The following is a 26,816-nucleotide window of genomic DNA, read 5'->3' on the forward strand; positions in this document are numbered from 1 at the left end:
GAGCTCAATTGAAAACAATCAAAGCTCATGAAATGAAGGGGGAAAATGCTCATTTTATGCAAATTCCACATATCACTCAAGCTTAATTTTACTGATAATACAAGGTGGGACATTTTGAACATTACAGTGAATATAACTTTTAAGCAGTGAGAGTTATTTTATAAAATGCTACCTCTGAAAAGCTGATTGCCAAACAGTACAAAAACGGTCTCTGGAATAAATGCCAAGTTCATTTTTATTTCACTTCGAAGGGAACTATCTTTCAAATCTCAACAGCTGGACTATTTAACACAATCTGGTGAATCAAAGTATAGTTCTTCTCTGGGCTCGCAGTAGGGCGTCTGCATTAGTGCATGGCAGTGGTCCAGCAAATGACAAACAGCCAGACAGTTTGAACTCTGTTTCATTTACAATAAAATGGCAATCATATTTACCACCTTCATGGACAGAAAACTGAAAGATTTAAATCTGTCTTTATAAAATAGTTTACTAGAAAAACTCCAGAGAACACATCTATTTTATACTTTCCCAAGATTTAAGACAACAACAACAAAGAATGAGAGGCTAGAAATCCCTCTTACATATTTTATTCTGGTCCTTCACCCAGTTACAACAGCAGTTAGACAGCAATGCCGTGATGGCAGAGATGGCTATATTGTCTCTTTTAGAAATCCTGCTTTTCAGGGCCTTCTAATACACTTGAAGAATCTCTCCCTGTGTTAAAATGTGACAAAAAAGTTTCAAGTAAAAGATATAACTTTAATGAACAACATGCATGTTTCTGTGATTTTTTTTTAAAGAGCCTGTTTCAGATGAAAAGGAAAATTTAATTCTGCATTTTGGGCCCCTTGCTGTCTTCTGGGAGAAGGGAGAGAAATAATGTTCCTTAATTCTGAAAAAACAGTTTAGCAGAAAAACGGAATAGTGATCACAGGTTTATATGTGTGTGTGTGTGTGTGTGTGTGTGTGTGTGTGTGTGTGTGTGTGTGTGTGTGTATGTATACACACACACACACAAAAACCTAAAAGTTTCATTTGTATTTATCCTGGAGATTATTCTTAGATTTCATTTCTATAACACCTATGTGGCTAAAACATGACAAGGATGCCATAGCTACTCAGCAGCATTATTTTTTAAGTGAATAAATGTACAGATGTACTTCACAATTTCATATTCTTTTTTAAAATGCACAGGATTTATCAACAGCAATGACCCCACAAATAATGCCTACTGCCAATTCTTTCCTTCTTAAAACAAACAAACAAAAAAACCCCAACCAACCAACCAACCAAACAAACAAACAAAAAAACCACTTTTCTGGTGGTGCCACAATTTAGCTAAACATAAAAACCTGGAGTCCTTAAAATACAACTGAGCACAATTAATCACACTTTAGCTTCATATTTGTAGTGCAAACAGTGGGTGCCTAATCAACGTTTGCAGGGTTGAACTGGTGACAAAGGTGCTGAAATCTGTGTGACCTTGATTTCTACTTGCTTATAATACCTACATACAATAAGCCAAAGAAGAACATAGGTTTCAGATATTTTAGTTTATCCAAAAGCTTGAAAAATTAGACAAATAGGTTCAATCTGTACACCCTTATAATACTATTACAGTTTAGGTATGTAACTCACTTTGAAAATCTAAGCATTGCTTAAAAACAGGGACTTAAAAAGAATAAAGTCTCCCACATGCTTTATGTGGTATATTCTTTATAATCACATATATATTTGTTCCCCCCAAAAAAGATCATCTTTCTCAAAATTCTTATGTTTTTGTTCTAAACTCCAAAAACAATTAGATTCTGTAACAATAGCTTTTTAGACTTATAACATTAGTTGGTTTTTTTTTTTGTTTTCCCAAATGTTATGCCTTATCACTAAACTAAATAAACAAAAAACAAACAAACAAACAAATAAAAAACCCCAACAATTTACTTGGTCCTGTGAGCCTAAAATTACATTTTGGTTTTAGGAGGTCACATTTTTAATTGGTCATTTATTTATTCATTTACTTGGTTAGGACTAGACCTGTGATGGCATTAGTAGAAAAATTTCTCATTCCCATCATGGACATTTCTCCATTAGTGCAGATTTTCATTTGCTCTGCAACTCAAAATAATCTTAGATTTGTCTCTTTAGTTATTTTTAAAAATTAAATTAATTTTGTTTTCTCTATGTTAAATATATCCAAAGTGCAGACTGAGATCTTGCAAAACTGCTGAAAGGTGATGAAAAAAATACCAAAGCAAAAGCAAATACCTTAGGATTTATCTTTGTGCTCAGTTCTCTATGTAGAAAGAAATAAGATATCCTATGCTAAGTCTCTGGCAATTACCAATGCTTTGAATAAGAAGTGAATGTTACACAGAACAAAATTAATTTGCTGAGGTATTTATATTTTTGGAAAAACCAAGGAGCATTTTAAAACACCAGTTTTTCACTACGTATATTTTTTTCATTACATATATTTTTTTCACCATGCATATGTCCGTGACAACTGATGGGAAGGTGCTATCAAGAACCCTTATACAATTATTAAACAATCTTTCTAGGAGCACATGAAGAGTTCTGTAATAAGCAAATATGCAGAAAGTGTGTGTGTGTGTGTGTGTGTGTGTGTGTAGTGTGTGTATGTGTGTGTATTTTGGAGGGTTAAGGTAGAGAGGAGGTGGGGAACTGGAATTGGGGGTAGGGGAGAAAAAAGAATCTCAACTTCCAGGACATCCAGTTGTTCTCCTAATTTTGTTGTTAAAACTTAATTGCCCATGTACAAGCTGCACATGGAAAACCTTTGTAGTTGCATCTTGCTGAGGCAGAGCTGTTTCCTGCAGTGTGAGTAGACAATTCAGTGGTACTAAGATTACAGCAGAGAGGAGAGCAAATCCTTTAATTGTACCAGATCATCAGATTAGGCTGGACTTTCTCTGCAGCTCATTCTGCTAACCAAGTTGTCTACTGCCCAGAAACCAATGTTTACTAAGTACAGAGAAGGTGAACACACATTAAAAAAAGAAAGAGGAGGAAGACCAAGCCTTAGTCTCATGGTGGGAGCAGCGGTGTGAAAGCATACCTTTTTTCTTTTTTTTAAATGTAAGTGTGCACCATAGGCGCCAGGAGAACCTCTGGGGTTTCCTGCTGAACAAAACATTACCTAGAGACTTCTTAAGAAATAGTTGTGTGTCCATCCAAATTAAATTCCAGCTGAGATAATATTTAGAGAGATAATTATATACCAAGTTTCCCTAAAACAGAGTTCAGACCCTTAATTTCTATTTGGTGGTTTTAATCAGGTTTGGCAACTTCAAACCAATGATTCAGTCATTTCAACTTTTTAAAAAATTAATATCATATGGGAAGTAATAAAGTTGAAAAATATTAAATGTCAAACAATAACTCAATCATCCTTTTTCTTACGAATATGAATGTTAACCAAGTTCATTTTTTGGCTAATAGAAAAGTTTTATATGCGAGAACATCTAAAATTGTTTTTTTATTCACTATTCTTTGGTCTATGAATATTGATTTTATGTCAAATACCTACAAGAATATCATCAATATGAAAAACAACTGAAAATAAAAAGTGAATCTTTAAAAAATGAAGATCAAAATCCTATAGTTATAACAATGAATCTTTTTATCTTTTTGGGACAGAAGGTGATGCTCTTCTTCCATCCCATTTATCTAACTAATTAAAAAGGAGATCTGGATCAAGTGGAAAAGCTTATAGCTAGACATCTGTGAGTTTGAGAAATATTTAGAAAACTTGCCCTGCTTTTGAGGCTTAAGCCTCCATTCACAGGAACAGAGACTGCATTCTTGTTAATTTAGGTAGACAGGAATTGAATTGGGCAGCAACTTATAATCACACAGCCCTTCATTACAAAAAACTTCATCAGTATTTTTTCATAAAACCCACTATGAAGTATCTAATACAAGCACTTCTCCATTTTACAGATAAGGAAATCAAGAAACAGAGAGGCTAAAATATTTGCCTGAGGCCACAGCCAGTTTGTGACAGGGCAGTGACTAGAATCCAGGTCTTCTCATTCCAGCTGTGATGTTTTTTACATCATAAAGGACTATTAGTATTCTCTGATAATCAGTCAGAAAAACAGTTAAAATTCTGAGTTGACTTTTCCAGTTAATGATGTAAAAACAAAAAACAAAAAACCAACAAAAACCACAACCCAATAATCGATGAACCTTCATGTCTCACTAAGTTTGATATGATACTAATCTTCCTGAAACAGATTTATAGGAAAAATAAATACTGAAGCTCCAACTTCAATTGAGTAATTAGCCTGGCCTGACATACTACCCTACAGACAAGGCAAAAAAAAAAAATCCCATTCATCACCTACATGACTATAAAACTTATGTTTTTTGAAAAGACTGAAGTTTTCTGTTATCTAATATTCACCAAAAACATATTCTGGTTATTATTAGAGATAGGTTATCATTTTTACTTTATATGTTCATTCATTCACTCTTTTGATGATTTTCACTGGAGTAGGGAATGCCTGGTAAGCCCTTTCCCTCTAGTAACATATACCTGAACCTAACCTGCAACTTTTAGTTTTCCAGAAGAGGGGAGGGGAGGCATAGTGAGCATGGAGACTTTGTAGTGGCCCATTTAAACATTTTGTATCAAAAAAGAAATTTAAACTCAGGTCTTCCTAACTCCATGATTTTCACTCTGAAAGTACATGGGGAAATCAGGATCTCCTTGGGAATTCCTGTCTTAGGTGCCTGCTCTCCAGAAGTCTCTTTGGTGAAGTCCTTGGTGATTCCCCATGAAAGACTAGGTTGGGAGAGAAAGACACAAAGAAGGGGAGGGGAAAGAAGGCAGGAAGGATGGGAAGAAGGGAGGGAGGAAAGAAGGAAGGGATGAAGAAAAATAATCTTGACCTGTTAGGATTACTAGGTGAGAACTCAGGTTGTCTGGACAATTACAAGGTGAGAACTCAGGTTGACTTGACAGTTCTCTGGCTCAGACCTGTAAAGGGAGTTTACACCTTAGGAATCCTAGAAGGAGCAAGCTCATTGGTTGAAGTGGTTCTTCCCAGAAGCCCTTGCATTATCCATACACACCCATTCTCTGGGAGGATAAAAGAGGATACCACTCCAGAGATAGGAGAAGTCTCTGCATTACATCAGGCCTGACGGGGCTCTCTGCAGGAAGGGAAGTCACTTCTCTAGACAAGAGTTAACAGCAACTGCCTGGAGATAACGGTTCACTACAGGAAGAAGAATCTGTCTGAGAGACTTGAGTAGACACAGCAGATCTCTTCCCAGAGGGCGATCCAGCAGCTTCTGGAGACAACAGCTCGCTACAATTGGCGCCCAACGTGGGGCAAGGACTTTTGCTTATCCTGACAAGAGGAGCTAGACTAGACCTTCATATTGACCCACAAGGTAGAGATGTCCTGAAGTCATCCCTAAGAATAAAATGGTCATTAAATAGCATAACTCTGGGAAAGCAGGGCTTCCTTTCATGGAACAGTCTCCAGGAGCTCACACTGCCAATACCACAAATATAAGTATGTGAAAATTGATCTTTGTCTTTACAAAAATAAATGGACACTTTAAAAAAATCTACTATGCTATAGTGCTGCTCAGAAAACCACATAAACACCAAACAAATAAAACAATAATCAAAACAGTCAAAGGGTAAAAAGTTTAAACAATCCCTTGAAGAAACATAGGTAACTCAATTATCTGTAATAAAGGGAACAGAAAGCACAGACAGCCCACAGTGATGGATAATTCAAATCCACAAGCCTTTTTCCTTTGGCTTTGTGAGTAGAAACTCACTAATTCGGAATCTGTGATGATTCAAACAGGGGCTTGACCTTTATAAGCAGAAACAAAAAGTTTCTGTGTGAATAGAAGGATAATTTCAAGAAATGTTTACTGTTTATTCAAGAAGACTGAAAGCAGTAGGGCCCAGTGGAAAAAGGAGTGGATTTGGTGTCAAATGGACCTCAGTTCAAATCCTGACCCTGTCACTTCTACATAGGAAAATAGGCAAATCATTTAATCTCTCAGGGCCTGGGTTTCCTCATCCATGGAGTGAGCTGGTTGGATTAGAAAATGTGCAAATGCCTTCCCCATCTAAAGGTATAATCCTAGATTATACTATCCTCATTTACTCCGGCTCTCGATTTTTTTACACATTTGAAAATAATCATAACTGGATTTCTATACAATTATTTTATGATAGACTTTTCACTAATCCATTCTGGCCTTCTCCCAAGTCATCTGAATTCCTGGGGTTTTGTGCCAAATTACTTTTTGGTTTTGCTTTGTTTCCCTAGCAAGTTTACCTTCTAATTATATTTGCTCTAGGCCAGTCACAGAGAAGGAAAGAAAGAGAAGGGGAAACCCAGGAGTGGGCTTTGAAAAAGGAATTCACTGTCCTGGAATAAAAAGCAGGCCTTCCCCACCCTTGGACCCACGAGTATAAATGTGCAATGGCCATAGAGTCAGGTGGATGGAGAACTCAGAAATCAGAGCTCTTTTCTCTCTCCCCCAGTAGGAAGGGGATAGTTGTTAATTGTCCCACAGCATTATCTTTCAATGTTTACTAAGTTATTCCTATTCATCTCTGGGGAGAAACTGTTTCAGTATCTACCATCCTTCATTCAGCTTATTTCTATAAATCTAATTTAATTCACTCCTGTTACAATTTAACCATATTTTCCCCTTTTATGTCCCCTGTGATAATGAAGGGAAAAACCCAAATTGTCATTCTGTATTCTTTTACCAGTATAAGGAATAAAGAGACTATATGTGTTACGATAAAATGCCATAATAAAACATGGGAGCCCTTTTTAAAAAAGTATGAAGTGATATATAAATAAAACATTTAAAGCTATCTTAATATTTATGAGAGGGGGGGAAGCTAGATGGTGCAGTGGATCGAGTACCAGCCTTGAATTCAGGAGGACCAGAGTTCAAATCAGATCTCAGACACTTAACACTTCCTAGCTGTGTGACCCTGGGCAAGTCACTTAACCCCAGCCTCAGAAAAAGAAAAAAAAATATTTATACAGGCTTTTGATATAAATACTAATGCCACTTTTAAAACAATATACTAGAGTAATGCTGGCTTTTTACTTTCCCTTTTCACTCTTAAAATTTTTTATCTTTTTTTGTGACCAAGTTACTAATTAGATTTCTCCATCTGTTGAAATCTTAATAGTGCTGTTTCCTGATCCCCAAAAAACCTTGTTCAAGGAAAAAAAAAAAAGAAAGCTTCTGTATTTTATTTTCTTTTTAAACATTCCTGTTTCTAATTGCCCCCTACATACTAATGACAAAACAATTTTGTTTTAGTTATGAAAACTAGGTCTCTTGAATAAGTCTCGCTACATTAGCTTATTCTCAGGTACAGTATATTTTGGAAAGTAATAAAATGACATTCCCTTTTTAAATAAAAGATTTAAATTTTTTCTGAACATGGGCTAGTCTTCCCTGATTCCCTCAAATAGTTTGAAATAATATATTTTAGTGTAGCTATTCTAACTTCATAAAATTGATCTGCCTCTATTATATGATTATATTGGAACTACACCATATTTAAAGGAATATTTATAAAGAACTTGAAAACAGCAATATTCTTGATATTGTTTACATGCTCATGAAATCTTGCACTAGAAGCAAAAAAGCAGATCTAAAAACAAATAACTTATATTTAATGGATGAGGTAATATGTAATGTAAATGTTTTGCAAAAATAATTAAAATAGTATTCATAAGTCCTAATAAATGGGTGTATTTGCTTTGACAAGATGGTCATAATAGTGTTAATTAATTCAGTCTTGCAAGGAAATTCTGAAAATATTTTATCTCTGCTTTTGCAGATTCACAAGTTATAGTGGTAGTGATAAGAGGCTGCAGCTATAACAAGAACAATAGCCAGCATTAATGTAGCACTTTAAAGTTTGCAAAGTGCTTTATACATGTTATCTCATTTGGTCCTCACAACATCCTTGTAAGGTCAGGTACTATTAACAACCCCATTTTATAAATGAGAAAACTGAGGTCGAGTAGTTAAGTGACTTGCTCAGGACCATACAATTAGCAACTATTTGAGGTAGGATTTGAACTCTGATTTTCCTGATTCCAATTCCATCATTCTATATACTGTGCCAGGTAGCTATCTCAGTAGTAAGATGAACAAAAAGGCTAAGTAATGACAGTATTTTTAATTTATATTTTTACTCTGTGGTTTACAAAGAATTTTTCTCATAATAATGCTATGAAGTAGTTTCTGCAATTATTATCACCGTATTTCCAACAGATTAAAAAGCTGAAAAAAAAAAATAACTTGTTCTTAGTCACACAGCTGATTAAGTAATGGAGCTGTGATTTGAACCCAGAACTCCAGATTTCCAGGTATAATGCCCTTTCCATTGCAATAGGATAATTCTATAACTTCAATAACAACAATCATGATGACAGTAATAATGATGATAGTAATACAAATCATCCTAGCTCTCTTTTCACTGGGCTTCTGAGTTTGCAAAGGGTCTTACAAATATTATGTCATTTGATTCTCACAACAACCCTGGGAGATAAATGCTGTGTTATCCCCATTTTATAGATGAGGCAGCCAAATGGCTAGGAAGGGTCAAGACTCTTAATAGATAAGCAGCTCGATTCTGGATTCATTAAGCTCTCCAAAACTGGGTTTTTTTTTTCTTTCCTATAATGTTTCTAATAGCCACAAAACAAAGACAAAGAACACTGTCACAGAATCACAGATTGAGGGCAGGAAATCTTGATCCTTTTATTGTAAAGGCCTGCAGAAGCAGCTTTAAGGATTTGGATGAAATTCTACCAAGGCAAGGGCATCCCCATCAAGTCTTCATCAATAATCTCCTCTTCTTTTTGCTAATGTTGTTTTGTCTCTCAGCAAAGTAGCATCCAGGGAAGGGGAATCCAATAACTTCCTATCTCAGAATTCCACTAATCAAGGGCTTTATATCTCAAGAATTATAACAGTCTATAGTTTATTCAGAAGACTTCTTAACAAAAGCTGATAACACATGGAAAATAATAACTTATAATAACTATTCTTTACAAAGTTTTCCAAATGCACATTTCCACAACAACTTTACAAGTCAAATAATACAAATGTTATTATGCCCATTTTACAGATGGGGATACTGAGGTTTGGAGAGGTATATAAAGGTGCTGAAGTAAGTCTGAACTAAGTCTGCCATCTGTGGCCACCTCTGTCCAGAATTGCCAGTGCCAACTCCAAAATTAAGTGATAGTTTGCAGACAACATAAGTAAATTTCAAGTGTAGACAAAGGACCTCAAATATTCTGTCAAGCTTTTTGTTGCAAGGCAAGAGAAATATCTTAATTTGGAGTGAAGAAAGCAGATGGAAAGATTCAAGAGTTGTAATGAAACTCAGATTATTCAGGCCAAGCCTTCCTGTTAGTGAAGAGGATGATGAGTACTGGAGAGGCTGTGACTTGTTCAAGGTCATACAAAAAAGTGAAGAGACAGAATATGAATCCAAGCCAGGTCCTTGGATTCTAATTCAAGAACAAGACCCTCTAGGCATATAAATTAAAAAAGAGACCAGAAAGCCTAGTGGCTAAACTAGAATTCATGAAGTGCTACTTATAAACCCTGCAGTTTCACATTTCAGTCTTCTGTCACTGTTAGGTTAAACTTCATTTAGATACGAAGGGACCAGATTGTACACAAATGGATGAACTCTATCGGTTTGAGAAGTAAATAATTACCATGTTAAAAAAAAAAAATCCCTGGCCTTGTTTAAGTAGTGTAATTGTACTTAAGAAATGGGTTTTTCAGGATGGTGCTATTATTCATTAATTGACTGTCAATATGAAAAATATGGGCCATTTAATCATTTCAGCTAAAGAATGTCAAGAACTAAATAATCAAGCATTAGGTTACAAAGTTGAAAAGTTAACACAGCAATACACAGTATTTGTATTAGTGCTTTAAGTAGATAAATTAAATTGAAATGTGTCTCTTAGGCAGTCATTGAACAGGCAAGATGAGAAATAAATTGAGCTTCACATATGCCTTTAAAGCATCTAACAACTGTGTCTGTCAACACACGGATCCTTTTCACTGTCAATTCACCACACATTCTGCAGACTGTGGGCCTGCAATTATTTCATTTCCTTTCTTGGAAATGTAATTTCCACTTACTTTTGTTGAATAAAAGGCAGACAAAAGGTGGAAGGAGTTGCAGTATTTTCTGATTAAGATTATCTGTGTAATATGGTAGAGGGGAAAAAAATCTATACACACACACATACACATACACACACATACACACATATACACACACATTCTGAAGCATTTCTCAGAAATTAACTTGTCTCAACCCAGTGGCTTTTGTGTCTGGATATTGGTTCTACTGCAGCCAGATTGTTGATGCCAAATAAGGTATTAAACAAATTTAAACAGAAAGATGAAAGGTGAGTATGGATCATCTTTCTGTCTAAATGATTCCAGTCAAAATGATGGGAAACATTCCTGGAGGAAAAAAGAAATGTGCTTTTGAAAACAAAATGAAATTAGCTAAAACCATAAGTCAGCAAAGAAAGTCTTTCATTTTGAAAAAGGGTGGGGGGAGGAGCAGACAGGGAGGTACAGAAAGGTTAACAACGGCAATCAGAGAATGTAGCAGTGGGGGAAAAAAATACCATTTGGTAAAAATAGACCCAAATTGAATTTCCAGTTCATTTGTCCAGGATTCACCCTTTGAACTAAGTAAGACAGCCCGAAGTACAAAAAATGGGTCCTTTCTCTCCTGGTGGAACAGGAAATCAGAGGTTTAATTAACCATGATTACAATATTCTGCTGATCTGATTTGTCTCACCTACTTCCTTTTCTTTAAGTGACAAACCAGATGACATCCTGGCAAGAGAACTGAAGCAAAACTGTAGACTAACTTCGAAAAGAGCCTGGCATTGTTAGAAAACAAAATGATCCTCTACCGGATCTGTTGGAAACATAGACTTCTGTAGCAGGATTAACTCCTTGATGCTGACAGTGGCACTTTGAAGATCCAGGTCTATTGAACCACATCTCTTTACTAACCTATTTTCCCTCTTGGGATAGTTCAGTGTTCTCTGCTGATAAATCTTCTCCAATGGTTAGAAAATGAGAATATGAAAATAGGTATTTTTAAACAGATCTCTGGGATATCTGTCTACTGTCTTCTTGAGCTTGTCAAGCACTGACTTAAGATAGGTGAAATCTTGAAATATGTAAATCTTGAAAAAAAATATTAAATCCCATATAACTTAAAACAAGCAAAGTTGTTTCTTTATTCAGTATTTTCAAGATCAAATTTTAATACAGAAGAAACTGGTTACTATTCAATTTAGGGAAAAAGGAATTCAGGGAAAGGAACAGGAAGAATGTAGTTTCCATCAGTCTTGAAGGAATTCAATGGAGTTTTATTGCCTATAATAGGAATATGACTTCAAATGAAGACAGAAGAGATGCTAAAGGAAGCAACTGTTCAATTTCAAGTACTTATTGACTATCTAGAAAATTTTCCAGAAAGGAAAAAAAAAAAACACAAACAAGTATATAAGTTAGTAATCACAAACTCTGCTACATACTACATAAAAAAGTACATCATTACTTACTGAAATGTAACCTTGGAACTTGTGCCTCCTTCCAGTTTATGAGGCCCTCCACCTGGCTCAGGTGTTTTGGGGGCCGGGCTGTTGAATTCTGCCTCCAGAGTTTTCTTGTTCAATGCAGTTTTTGTTACACTGGATACAGAACCCAACACTGGCATGGATTTGGACTCTGAAGTGGCTAATATCCCCGTTGGACCTTAAAACCAAACACATACCTAAAGTTTAACAATTATGGGTTATGCCTGTGTATAGGGTATTGAAAAATAGTTTAGATGAAAATGCCTAGACCTGGTCAAATTGGGTGTACTGCATACAGAACAGCTGAAATCTCAAAAACATAATGAAAAACATTCCTTTTGGAAATCTGTTCTACTTCTACAGCTTTTAAAGTGGTACAGAGGGAACAACTCTAGGTCTTCTGTATTGTCCTTTGAAAGTTCACCTGGTCATTTCCCTGACCAGAGTCTATGCTGCTCTAGGAGGATTAAAAACTCTGTTTTAAAGCTCTCATTTACTAGCAATCCTCTTTGAAGGAACTCTTTATCCTTCAAAAAGTTAATTCTTCACATAACACAGCTCCTCATTTTTAATGGAAAAGGGAAAAGACTTCTTTTAAAAGGCTCATAAGGCTTCTCTAATATAAAATGGCTTTTATAAAATATTTCATTTTCAATGTGAATGAGAAGTGGATTTATTTCCTTTTAACATGGAGAAAATGGGTGGAGAAATTAAGAGATAAATTAAGAGGTCTAGACTTTACTGATCTCTAGCAAGGTATTTATTCAAAGACTATAGAATAAGATTTTAGTTCACTGGCTATTATAATTATTAATACTTCGTGAATTATTAGTTTCAATATTTATTATTCATCAATAAATAGCCTCATGTTAAAAGCTGTTATCTATTGATTTTCCTCATAGCAGAAATTTATCATTTGTTTGTTTGTGCCCCTGAAAACTTTTTAAATCCCCAGAAAGTCCAGATCCATGTCACAAGAATATGAGCAAGCACTAGTGTAGTAGAAAACACTACCCTTTTCTAGTTTGCCTAGAGATAAAGAGAGAGAGAGGGTAGGAGTCAATCAGGTGAGGTAATTAAACATCCTGATTTTCCTTCGCCCTTCATGTTGTAGGCATGAAAATAAAGAGATGGTATTAAGGTCAATAAAAGAGTGAATATAGCTGTAAGGAGACTGCCTTAAGCCACATAATCTGCATTTCTTCTTTCCTCAATTCTGAATACACTAGTTCCCGCTGCTCATTCCGTAACTGAAGCCTTATTAAGGAGGAGGGGGAGTAGGCGAGCCCTTGCTTTTCCTACATCTAAAAAGAAATAAAGAAAAATACATAATGGTTAAGTTGGACTTTTCTTCATCCTGTATAAGCTTCCCAATGTTTTTTTGAGAGGCACTTGCTGCTCTCTAAAAGACCAATTTTGTAGACCAAATTACTAGGTAAAATGTGGGAATGACAATTAGAGCCATATGAAGTGTTTTAAAGGAAAATACATTTTAACAGGCCACTGGAGGCAGCTGCAATTTAGGATTTGGGTTCTACTAGCCTCAACCCTGCTCCCAGCCACTCTGTGTATTTCTCATTATAATATTCCTGTTTTCTGTCTGTCACCTTACATTTGAATACATCTATACTTCTATAAGTTTTTGTGTGCAGATAATACGCTGTACATAGTGATATCCACTTTCTTTTCACTATAGACAAACACACCTGTCAGGTCATAATCTTAATAAGGTCCTCCTTTTGCTTCTAGAAGATGGAGGGAATTCAAAGAGTCCTTTTTCCTTCTAATTCTGACCATGCCTATAAATTTGCTCTTGACATCCTCTACACAATTAAAAGTAAATTTCATAGATACAAAGCTGACTGGGATCTGAGAGATGACCCAGTCCAATATACTCATATAACAAAGAAAACAAAATCAAAAATCTAGAGAGGGCAATCGATTTGTCCAAGATTACACAGGTAATAAGTAATAGTACTGGAATATAGACTGAGCTCTTCTGACACCAAATCTGGTGTTAAATCACTGTACCAAGTGGTCTCTTATTCTTTCCTCCGTATTTAAATCTCATTAGCACACTGGAAAACTTTTCATTTCTATTGAAAAAAACTTACTGAGAAGCATTTTCTTTCTGACACTTCTTCCACTTACTGCTTTTAGAGGGTCATCTTCTGTTTGTCTACATAAGGATGGGAAAATGTGGACAGCAAGGAACCTTGCTAACCATTTTGCTAATAGTTTGAGTCATAGTCATACTGAGAAACAGGAATCTAGTTTTATTTCATTCAGGTTTCAAAGATACGTTTAGGAAGGGAGTAATTATAAGTTTTTGGAATTAGAACAATATTTAAAGGTATTTAGTTAGTATGGGGGGGAAACGAAAAGGCAATAAAATAAAACTGACTGAAAGCAAAAAAAGTTAAAAGGAAAGTTAGGCAAAATTTAAGATGAAAATCTCAAAGTAAAAGGGTAGAGAGATCAACAAACTTCTCCATTAGCTGGCAGAAGAGACTCAGATGTGCTTTTTTTTTTCAAGTATAAAATACTCTTTCAGTGACAGATCAAACATCAAAATCTTAAGTGTTTCCCTAGTTTAAAGTCCATTAAATTTAGTTTCTTTTAAGAAAATCATTAATAGCAGTAAAACTGGTAATGAAATCCAATGGGAATCACTTCTATCATAAGAGAAATAGGTTTCCCTCTATGATTACCTATTCCTCTTGGTTACTCTTCTCTAGGTTAATATTCAAAGGCTTTGCAAAAGGTGATGGCTAATTTCTTATGTGGCAAAAACAAAATCTTAAAAGCTGCTTCAAAGTCTTTAAGGACTGAGGTTTTCTTTTTTTCTTACATTCTATGGAATCATAGAATGTTAGAGTTGGAAGAGACCTCAAAATCATCTATTCTAATACCCTCATTTTACAGATCAGGATATTACAGATCAGGAAGCTGAGGTTTACAAAGATAAAGTGACTTGTTCAAAGGCACACTATAATTCCACTAATCAATAAATTCGCCTAATGCCTTTAAACTATGACCTGAATTATAAGACTTTAATTGATGTAAAATGGTTATATAGTGACATTGGGCAATGAACACGATTTCTCTGATTTTCTGCTCTTAGTTTACAAAATAAAGGTAATAAAACTTATTACTAAGTCAAGATTATTTTAAAGATAAACATGAAAATATATGTAAATTGCCATATACATATGTCATTACTAGTAGTGATATTAATCACAGAAAGTTAAAGGTAGCATAGATTTTAGATATTGCCTAATCCAACTGACCCAGAGAGAGAGGAAGAAATGACTTACTTCTCTGGGTCTTAACTTCCTCAAGTGTCCACCCAATACTTCTCACTCACATTAGAAAATTTGCTCAATAATTAGAGATTTTTTCATATTTAAAGAGCTAATTTAAAGACAGATACTATAGAAATTGAAGATTAGGACTGTGAAGAATTCAAACCAGCTTACTACTGCTATCTGGCTCTGTTGTCACCTTTCTGCGGCGTAAAATTCTTTCTAACTCAGTTTCACTGTTTTCAGTATCAAGAGATTTTAAGTTTCTTGAACTAGCAGATGTGTTAAGTGTCTCCTAAAGTAAAAACAAAACAAAACAAACAAAAGATTAATGTCTTAATACAACACAGAGAAATTTAAAAATTCAAACAACAAAATCATTACCAGAATTTGAATGGAATTTAGAAACAAAACACAAATATCTGTTACAGAACCAAAAGAGAACAAAAAAGTGGTTTGAATTCCGTAGAACACAGTAAGGATCTCTTTTACCTATGACCTTTTTAGAAATTTAAAAGATGCTATTGAAGATGTAGATGGTAAGTTTCATGTGGAAAGAAGACAAAAACTGTATTTCTTTATGAACTACTTCCTGCATGAAGTTCAATAATGGAAAAGTTCTGTACATCAATGATTCAGTTTCTGATGTTTGTGGAGCCAACGTGGAAGAGAACAAATGTGATGAACTCACCTTAGAAAGAAGCACATCTTGACATGGCAGCCATGTGTCAAGGAACCCAAATCCTGTGGTACTTGGAAAAAAAACTGTAGCTGATCCTTCAAATACAATGACTTTTGATTCATTGATTTGCTGCTCAAAGCAAGTAGAATTATTGCCAAAGGATGTCTATCATAACCTCAAGCTGGCTCCCAGAAGAGAGGTTGCATCAAATGCACCATGATTCAGAATTAGAAAATGAAGCAATATAGCTCTTTGGGAGTAGGGATGGGGTGAGGGAAGAGGGTGTTAGGGGATGAAGGAAAGAAAGAAGGTGGTCTTCATTCCATTTTTCTTAATGGAGTTGAGTAGATTATATCCAAAGCCTAAAAGATTCTGGAAGAAGTAGAAGGCACAAAAGTTGTCCTTCCTACCATCCATGCTTGCTATAGCTTCAAGAAAGATAGAGGGGACCTGGTAACTCTAAGTTTCTTTAATCTAACTCCTCTGTGGTGAAATTTCTGAATGAAGATCAATGGAAATATCCCCACAAACAGACATTATACACACACACACACACACACACACACACACACACACACACACACACACACACACAAAAAAACTGCTACTAGTTTTCTTTACATTTATATATAAGAATATATCTCCCAAGATGTCAAATATTGAAATTACCAACCCATTTTATTTTTCATGAAATGCCTAGTCATTTTATCTTATCTGTGTTACAGGTAAGATTTTTAAAAGTACAATACTGTTTTGATTGTAGGAAATGTTAGATCTGGCATCATTTATGTACCCAAATGATCATTCTTTATCACTTAAAATTTCTTATGCTAGAGTTCAAATGAGGTTACTCTCATCATTGATTATCATGACATCAATCTAGCTTTTATTAACCTTGAATTAAATACAAGCTATTGAATATCCCCATTTTAGAAAATAAAAAATTGTTTACAAAATTAAATGGTCAGATATTTTAAACCATGCAGTTAAATTATCATTCTGGTTAGAAATTTTTTCATTGTTTAAAGGAATCAGAATACCAATCCATTGGCAAGTCCAAACCAGGTTAATTAACAGAAGAAATCATGTTTTAGTTTTTTGTTTTTTTTAGATGTATGCTCTGCAGATGATAACTTTGGAAATACTTAAGCAGCAGCCACCCTCTAATTTTTTTAAAGAATTTTGTTTCAGGAAATATATATATAGAAATTAAGAAAACCCAGATGGTGCTCATTCAAAGGAATATCAAACCACAAACTATTTTTGTGTAGATTAAAAGAATTACTGTACACCAATCAGGACAGCACTTTCACAAAAAAGATAATTCATTTTACTGTATATAAATGTTGCACATCTAACCCTAATGTTCTTGCTTTCAGCCTTGTCCTGTGCCTCCCACTTCTAATCCCAGTTCTTTCTATTTAGCATCTTCATCAAATAGACCATTTGGCTTATAATTATATCCCCAGAAATTAGCCATATGGACCTAAACATATTAAGTGGTTAATAAATACTCACTCATTCCCTTCCTCTCTCCTTTTCTTCCTTTTCTCTCTCTCTCTCTCTCTCTCTCTCTCATTCTTTGTCTTTCCCTCTCTCTCTTTCATCCTTTGTCTCTTTCTCTCACACATACACCCCCCCTTATATCATCTATAAGTAGGTATTTCTACTTTTATCCAAGTCACTGGTTTTTGTCTGGATCACAGAAACACTCTCTTACCTTCATTCTTTTTTAAAATTGGATTACCCCCACAAAATTCAAGGAGTGAGAATTGCATTTCCTAGTAGATTCCAGATCTCTCAAAGCCAAGATCTCTTCCTTCATCAAAATACTAATACATTTGATTTAACTAAGGACACTAAAAAGTAACAATACTAAATGAAAGAGATGTCAATGTATAATTAAGCAAATTTTTGATCTATTAACTCCTTTTCAATACCAGACAATTAATAATATTAATAAATATTTGTTGAATTGAGTTCTGATTGAAGGCTCAAAAAGCCAATAGAGCCAAGATTTAATTCTTTCACTCTATAGGTTATAACTTATACTCTCTGAAAATGTCACTCAACTGGAAAAAAACTAACTCCTAATATTTAAGTGTAGAATGGTTTTCAAAATTCTTACAGTTTAATGACAAGTTCAGTGACAACAAACATTACTTTAAAAAGTAGAGGAATTGAATTTGAGAAAATGATCTAACTTCCTAATTTACAAAATAATTTGTTTTATGTTTCATTTAGAATAGAACTAGGTTCCTTAAATTCTCTCAAATGTACCCTTGCCAATAATCTATGACCTGACTATGAGCAGTAAGTCTGAATGTCACTGTGCTATTCACAGCTGAGGACTCTGCATTCACATAAATCTCTAGGGCATCTATGATCTGATGAGCTAAACTATGCTTTTTCCTTTTACCCTACACTGTTCAAGGATTTTTAAAGATCATCTTGGCCCAAAAGAATAAGAAACTATAGGGCTAAAATATGTACTGCTTCCCCTTTCCAGGAAAGCTCTATGTCTTTTTTATTTTTTTCTTTTTTTAAAGGAATTTAAAGAACCGAAAGAACATTACTTCATAAAATGTGATTGCAAAGCACTAGCACTAATGAAGTTAGGCATCAGGTTAAAAAAAAAAATAGCTTCTAGTCAGATTTTATGAGAGCGTTATTTCATAATAGTAGAAGATGTACTTGAGACCAACTAATAGCAGAGCATATAAAACTTGGTGGACCCAATATTTCCTGAATCTATATACCAAACATTCTGGGGTGGGGTTCTTTAAATTAGTAAAGTGGTTCATCTTCTGAAGATAAAAAATGAATCCTCAGTCTAGATATTAGAAGGTAAAAGAGAATGCTAGTTTTCATAAGAGCACAATTTTTTATTTTGTTTGAATGGTTTGCCTATTCTACACTTTACTGAAATTCTAAAAATTGGACATTAGAGGATATAAGACTTATTTTACATATAATTCTATCTCAAAAAGGTACAAAGTTCTGAGGAAAGAACTTAAGCATAACACCATTAGTAAGAAGTTAAACTCTGCTTTCCAGAATTATTGGGAAATGAAAGTTATTAGAGTTGCCATATATCCCTAAGAGGTCTGATTAAGGTTTATTTTTTAATTTAAAATATGACACTTAAAAACTAGACTAAATATAATGTCATTAATCTTTGATAATTCAGAAGTTACTTTAGGATCTTATATTGTCTGACATTTTTTATTATCAATAATTGTTACACAGTAGACAATAATAATTTACATTCTTATAGGGCTGTAAAGTTTCAAAGGTATTTTCCCACAACAACCCTGTGAGATAGGTAAGTGCTGCTATTACACCCATTTTACAGAAGAAAAATCTAAAAGTTTGAGGAGATGACATGTGATCTAACTTGCACAAGACCATAATTGGTCAAGTGCTAGCGCAAGAATTTGAACCTGTCTCCAGGCTTCAAGCTCCAGCATTCTTTCCATTACATCTTACTAGGACAAGTAGAAGTCCTGACCTATAGAAAGTTCTTGTTAGTAGAACAATGAATAGAGAGTTTTCTGCATAAGAGTCCTCTGAGATAACCATATTTATAGTACAACAGCTTAAATTTGCTATTCTGTAGGTTGACTGAACCACCACTGTTAACCAGTGATATACATCACTTCAGAGCTAATCCTACCCACCTAAAACTAAAGCAAATAATTAAGCTATTTTGCTTTTTAAGTCTACAATTTAAAGACAGACTTAATGAAAATAATTTTGTTTACAACAATTATGTGGATGTCTGCATGAAATGCATAATTAGCACAGTAACAACAAACACAGGAGTATTTAGTCCTGCACCTCCCGCCCCATGTTTGTTGACATACTGTGCATAATAACTGGTATTGAGAATAGAATCCTTGTATCCTAAACACTTTCCAAGCAATGAGTTTGCAACAGAAAACTCAATGATTATTCAAGCTAGTGCAACAGTCATTTATAAATTTAGTGATGGCTCATAGACATTACTGAACTATAGTATAGAGAACAATGCCAAAGATAAGGACATTAAGCAACTTTAAAAAATATCTTTGAATTTCTTTTGGAGGATAAATTCAATTGTTTACAAATTAATATTTTTAATATATAATTTATCATCAAAGTTTTAAAAGAAAAATACAAATGAGAACGGATGGTAATAAATCTATTAATTAGTAATTCCAACAAATTTAGGGTATACTCAAATTTCCACATGAATGTCAGAATTTTCTTCTCATACACTAAGCAAACTTCTATCTCTCTAAAAAGTCCTAGTGTATTTCTATTAACTAACAAGCATGACGTTTGTAACATATGGGCCAACATTTTATCTTCGAATTGGAACTCCAGGGTAGGAAAGGAAGAATAGGAAACAATCATTTTGGCAATTTAGTATGAGTATAAAAAGTGATTAAAGCTAACTCTCAAATGGAAATTACAAATGTGTTATTTGATATGTTATTAACACCTGTGAAAAAGAAAGGGAAAATAAATATGGAACAAAGCAAATAATCAGAGAAAGAAACATGGCCTCAAAAAAAAAGGTCTCAAATATATCAAATGTAATTATTCAGAAAAAAATCAGCTTTACAAAAACACTTTCCTCTAATCCTCCACTAAATGAAAGTGAATGAAGATAAGCTAAGGTTTGTTCTTACCAGTATTCCTTTTAGTTCATTCACTGCACTTTCTGAGCCTTTTGAAGATTCTGGCTATAATTAAATGGGGAAAGGGGTGGGGAGGAGACAGAAACAGCAGGTGTATTATTCTGAATTTAAAACTATTAAACCACAGAAATATACATTTGTCAAAAGGTGCTATGGGTTATACTAGCAACATACATGAATTGTATCATTTTGTTAGGGCCATTTCTTAGGATAAGGAAAAAAAAAATAGAAATGTTAGTGTTCCCATGGAACAGTTCAATGGCAAACTAAAAATCAGTTGTTTAAAGCAGTATGAACCACCCAATCCAAGTCAAAGTTACACTTCCTCTGTAACTTGGAGAGTTATCCAAGACACTGAGAGATGTGACCTTGACTTGACCTTGTAACCCAGCCAGTTTGTATCAGGTGGGCCTAAAATCTAAGTTTTCCTGACTCCAAAGCTTCTCCTTTCTGCCCACCAGAGTGTTTCCATGCAAACCCAAGATAATGGACTTGATAACGTATAATTTGACTTTGTATTTAATTTGATTAACATCATAGCACAAAGAAGTATATTAAATAATAAGTTTCAAACATTTCTTCTAGGTCTTCTCAGGGCTATTTTCAGCACACTTTCTTATTTTAGTTACATGATGCTTCTTGTCAAGAAGAATGGGAAGCATCTGTACTGAAGAAGCAGCAAGCAAAAGGGCAGAAAACTCATTCTCTATCTTTTTTTGGATCTAGCTGGACAAATATCTACCCCAGATTATCACTGAATGCCATCTCTTCTCCCTATGAAGGGATAGTGGGCAGAGAGACTCAGAAACAGAATAGTTAGTGCTGGAAGGAACTTTCCCTTCCCTCTTTTCCTCCCGATTTTATAAACAAAAACTGAAACTTTGAACATGTTAAGATAGTTTTTCAATGTCATGTAGCTAGAAAGTTGAACAGTAGGGACTAGAAGTGAATTTTACTAACTCCCAGCATGATTCTTTCCTCTATACTAGAATGAAGGGAAAAAGAATGTGAAGATGAGTGGATCTGAAGTTTTAAAGAAGCTCTGGACCCTTGATGGCAGCTGGCAAAAATCCCTATTAATGCTCAATTGATGAAGTTGACAATGAAGATCAATTTTGATGTAAGGCTTTCAAAGAAAAGATGGTGATGGAGAAGATCTTTATTCTCCTATTGTTTCCTCTAACAAAAAGATAGTGATCAAGAAAAAATAAAATCATAATTATGATTGTTAATGAGAATAATAATAGCTATAATATAACATTTTTAGGTTCTGCAAAATACTTTACCAACATTATATCATTTGATAGAACTCTCTGTGGTGGGTGCTTATTATTATCATCACCAATTTACAGAAGAGGAAACTGAGGAAGACAACAATTAAGTTACTTTGCCTAGGACACAACTTGCCACTTCCTCTACTTTAAGAGATACAGGAGGCCTCAAACCCACCCTCCTCAGTAAAAAAGAAAAAAAAATGTAAAGAGAGACAGTCAGGCAGTGGGAGGGTGGAAGGAAGGAAAGGGTGAAGAGGGAGGGAGAGAGAGAGAGAGAGAAAAACAGAGACAGAGACAGAGAGACAGAAAGGAATTTTTGTTGTTATTTAAATGCAGATTGAGCAAAGGAACTAAATTTTCACTGCCAAAAGTTTTCCTTAAAGATGCCACATGCCATCAGTGCCAGTCAAAAGCTTTGGGAAACACTAGCTTAAATCACAGCATCCACAAATTCATTTAGAAAACATGGCCTCCGGGCAGGCCTATGAATGCGAATTGTTCAGCCAGAAAGCTGGTGCTCTTGAACTCACTGCCCAAGCCAGCCAACTGGAAGGCAGCTGTGAACATACACTCTCTTCACTTTTAGCACGACAGAGAAGCAGGGATGATAATGCAGAAAGAGGCCTGGACTGTAGCATGCATCAAGCGTGAAGGTTATTTAAAAAAAATATTGACCAGTTAAGTTAAAACTAAATCTACACAGGTTAATTATTACCAGCGAAAAACCCAGTAGTCCACTGATCGTTGTTCAGTTTCTTTCCAGATTTTGAACTGACTTTAAATAATGTGTAACTGCTGAAAGAGTCATATGAAGAAGAAAAAAAAAGATGATATACCAAAAGTGGGATGGGAGGAACATTAACTAAATATTGATAACCTTAAGAATAGCTTTTTAAAAAAAAACATTTCTTCCTACACAACACAATTTAAGATTTATTTGGGTAAGTGTATTACTTTTGTAATAAACCAGGTTTGGTTATTTATAGCTAGTTTATTAAGTTATAAAAATATTCTTTTAAAAAGTGGCCTTTTCATTTTTATGGTGCTTTCACCTGCATTCTAATCACTACTATCACAACACTTCCAATGAGATATGTACACTCTGATTATTTCTACTTTATTTATAAGATGAAAAACAAAATGTGGAATGATTTTCAGGTTAACATTACTAGTATACACAATCAGTATCTATTTGAATCAAGTGTCTAAGACAATATGGGACCTAAAAGCTAGCTAGTTCAGCTCCCTCATTTGATGAAGAAACTAAGACCCCGGGACTTTAAATGACTTGCACAGGCTCATGAAGGAAATATGCAGAAAGGCAAAGTTTGAATCTGGGTGACAGGTTCAGGACTACAATCTAGATCTCCTAATTCTTAATTCAATACTTTTTTGGAGGGAGAGGAGTTTAGATCACTGGACCATAGCACAAAGGGTTAAGAGAATAAAACAATAGAAACTACTTGAGGCAGGGAGCTTAAATTATCTTACCAGCTATAAATTCTCAGGGGGCTTAAGCCATCTTACCAGCTGTAAATTCTTTATCTTGGTTGGGAAGCTGTTTTGACATTTTTTGTGCTATTGGTGTAGGAGAACATCCTCATGTAGAAATAAGTTACTTTCTATTGATCAGTTACTTTCAGATCAGTCCAAGCTGAAAATATGGAAGATTACTCTCCCATCTCCTTACTTCTCTTGGGATGATCTACACGCAGTGATCACTCTGATAGCAACCTAACTAAATTTGCTTTCTACTTATGGCAAAAATGTAGATCCAAAATCTCTAATTCTAATAAAACCCTAGCAAATTCTGAAAGGCACAAAGGCACTTGAGGGTAAGAAAGAGCTTTTAAATTGAGAGAAGGGGAGAGAAAACTGTTCAGAGAGATCTAATTAAAGGGGAAAAATTGTTCATCAAAGTGATTTTTAAAAATCTTATAGCATCATTTCAATAAGACAGGAATACAAAGTAAAAAGAAGAGTGAGATGTTAATCATTGTATCAAAGAATTTCAAGAAGGATCCTGAGAGTTCATTCATTTAGGTGGGGAAGTTTTTGGACCAAATAATTTTCCAGTATATTTTTTTCACCTCTAATTGTTTTAGAGGGAATTTGATGATTTAAATTTTTTAAAAGTAGCAACTCTGGATCTTTTCAACGTTTTTCAAAAATATATTTATAATTCTGGCACTGTAAATCTCCTAAATGAATCTTAATCAAATGAAAAAATCAAGGAACCAAGGATAGAAAACATGATGAGAATGACTACCTCACACCTTGTCTTTTGTTTGTAGGATAACCAATTTAATGTCATTATCCTTTAATAAGGAAAAAAAAAAGAACTAGAATATCATGAATATTGCATACATTGGGATTTGCTATGGAACAAAAATTATGTCCTCCCAAAGTAAAATTGCACAAAAATAAATCTTGACATAATGCAACTGCATTAGAATATCTGTATCAGTCCTGTTCCTTGATATTATTTCTATAAAGGTATTTCTCTATGTTCCATTTTTCATTTCTAAAGTAAGCACAAAAAATGGGGGGAAAAATAAAGAGGATTTAGCTAGTATATACCTTGGCCTTTGGCCTGGTTGCTTGATTAACTGGTCTAAGATGCACACCCTTCTTAATCCTATCCATCATTTCTTCAACTGCTTGTCTCTTCAGGTCTGTGACTTCTTCTGCTGTTCAAAGAAAACACATTTCATTGAGTTTCAAATAAAGAAAGCCCAGGAAAACTGTAAGAAGAAACATTTTTTCTACTGTGAAATGAGAATTATCTTCTCAATCCATTGCTACTTTTCTGCAATTTGTGATTTAGAAAGATTGCAATGTACCATACCACACAGTCACTATTCAGATGCCAAGAGTCACAGAACACCATGACCCTATTCAAGTGAACAGCAGTCAGGTAGCAAAGTTTCTATAACAGAGCTGAGTCATAAAAATGGAAAGGTTTTTGTTGTGGTGGCCTTTTTTAATTAAGGTATTTAAGTCAATAATGACTCTCCCACATCAAACAATTAAAATGAATTTTGCCCTATTTGTCAGCATAATTACAGACTTATTATTGAATACTGGGTTCAGCTCTGGAATTTCTCCAGATCTTATTAAACCCAACTTTGCACTTAATCCTAAATAATCATGCCTTTTTTCCTTGAAGGGGATTTTATACCTTATTGGCAAACGTCATATATTGTCCCTCCAAGAAATTAGTGTAAAGGGGAAGGAAGTATCACAGGTTTGACTGAAAATACATAAGATATATTTTCCTCGTTGGAGGAAATCCAGACAGAAACAAACAAATAATAAGTAAAGTCTATTTTTCTTCATGTCTACTTTCTACTAATGACTCACATGATATTCACACAAGTCTGTTAAAGGCATTTTAAATTTCCTGTTTGACAAAAACATAAATCCAACAATGATTTCAACTAAGTAATTAAATTTTAAAAGAAAGTTTATCTACACCATAGGCTAACCCCAAAACATTACTAAATGAACTGAGATTTATCTAGATTCAATAAATGTACCTGAGATGAGTTACCAATTCAAAGTCATTTGCTATAATAATGCTGGATTCTTTCAAAGTATGTGTTCTTAACTAATTTTGAATAGCCCTTAACATTTTGCTTATTTGGGCATGCCTTAGAAGTTCCAAAGTCTCAGTTTTTGAATTGGGATTAGAATATATGTGCCCAAGCCAGTTGTCTCTCTTTGGTACTAATAATGTCAGGATCTATCTTCAGAATGGGCATTTTACCTTTTAACATTGTTATTGTCTCAGGGAACCCTTAACACCAGCTAATTATCTCACAAATGGATACTGTTGTTCACAAAATAAGAAAAAATATATATCCTAGCATAGTAAGTCAGTAGTTATTTATATGTGTATGTACACACATATAAGAATATATGTATATATGTGTGTGCATACATACTACATATATTTTTATATTCATCAAGGCCAGAATGTTGTTTATTATTTTTCACACACTGTCACACTTGGAACTTTCTTGATGCCTTAATGTATTGTTAGTTCATAGATGTAAGATGTCAAGAAACTGAGATATACTAATGAATTATTATGGGCAAAATCAATACCTTCTGCATTTCACTGGATGACACAAACCTCGAGTCTGCCATTTGGGCACTTTTACAGATAAATGACTCATTGAAAACTAAAAAGTGGCTTCTGAAAAATGCTAAATTAAAAAAAAAATACCATTCTGAATTAGGATGGAAAAATTGCATAGCAATTGATGGTAAAACACTTCCTACTAACTCATCAGCACTCTGGAAGACATGACTAAAGCCCAATTAATCACACAAGACAAAAGCCAATTAAGGCAGACAGATGGAACATTATGGCCAAAGCTATTTCATTCGTCTAAAACATCTAACATAATAGGAATTTTAAACAGTCTCTTACACTCATTGGTTAGGATAATATTGATGATTCAGAAATAGATGACTATCTATATCCTATAAAGATTGTAAATGAGAATTTATTTCCTTAGGTGTTTTTTTCCCCAAATATAGGGGAAAAAAGACATGAAATTATCCACACAAATACAACACAAACTTAGAGTAATCTACAAACATACACACATATATTTTTTTCCTTCTCTCACCCTCATTTATGTAGTCTGTTGAACTAACTAAAAAACAGAACTTTAAAATGACTGACTCTACAAAATATGGAATAGCCTACAGAGAACTCATGGAATGTTTTTTTTTTTTTTTTTTTTTTTTTTAAATTCTTTCTATAATGACAGGGTGAATAATTGTCTCACAAAACCTCATAATCAAAGAGACAAAAGAAATATCCAGGTTGCAGGAAACTAAAGAAAAATGACAAATGACGATAAGAAGTTTTATGAAATTGAACTATCCATCAAATAATCACATTTTCCTAGGAAATAGTGCTGTGAGGTTAGTCTTAACTTGATAACCCAATGCCATTATAATTGAGACTTAAATATTTAAAACCTATTTGAAAAATAAAGAAGGAAAAATTAGCAGAAAAACATTCTTAATAATGTTCTGTTATTACAGACACATTTCTTAGGAGACAGAATTTGGCCTACTAAGTTGATTCTTCATCATAAAATTAAACTTTAAATTCATTAAATTCATTTAAATTCATTAAATTCATTAAAATTTAAATTCATAATGGCATATTAAA

The 26,816-nt window shown here is 34.2% G+C and overlaps 1 protein-coding gene across 3 annotated transcripts in view; it reads right to left on the reverse strand.

The window, feature by feature from the left end:
* The window catches only part of SHTN1 (shootin 1), a 106,245-nt gene that overhangs the window by 5,452 nt on the left and 73,977 nt on the right, over window positions 1–26,816 (reverse strand). The window contains exons 13-16 of one of the 3 annotated variants that reach the window (XM_074295703.1): window positions 24,203–24,312; window positions 20,340–20,393; window positions 15,156–15,276; window positions 11,662–11,854 (exon numbers count right to left, since the gene is read on the reverse strand). In XM_074295703.1, the coding sequence (XP_074151804.1) occupies window positions 11,662–11,854; window positions 15,156–15,276; window positions 20,340–20,393; window positions 24,203–24,312 (478 nt within the window). The remainder of the gene's footprint in view (window positions 1–11,661; window positions 11,855–15,155; window positions 15,277–20,339; window positions 20,394–24,202; window positions 24,313–26,816) is intronic. The other 2 variants (XM_074295702.1, XM_074295705.1) reach the window with 2 other exon arrangements.

The sequence above is a fragment of the Sminthopsis crassicaudata genome, chromosome 2 (genome assembly GCF_048593235.1).
Source record: "Sminthopsis crassicaudata isolate SCR6 chromosome 2, ASM4859323v1, whole genome shotgun sequence".
NCBI classification, from domain to species: Eukaryota; Metazoa; Chordata; class Mammalia; order Dasyuromorphia; family Dasyuridae; genus Sminthopsis; species Sminthopsis crassicaudata.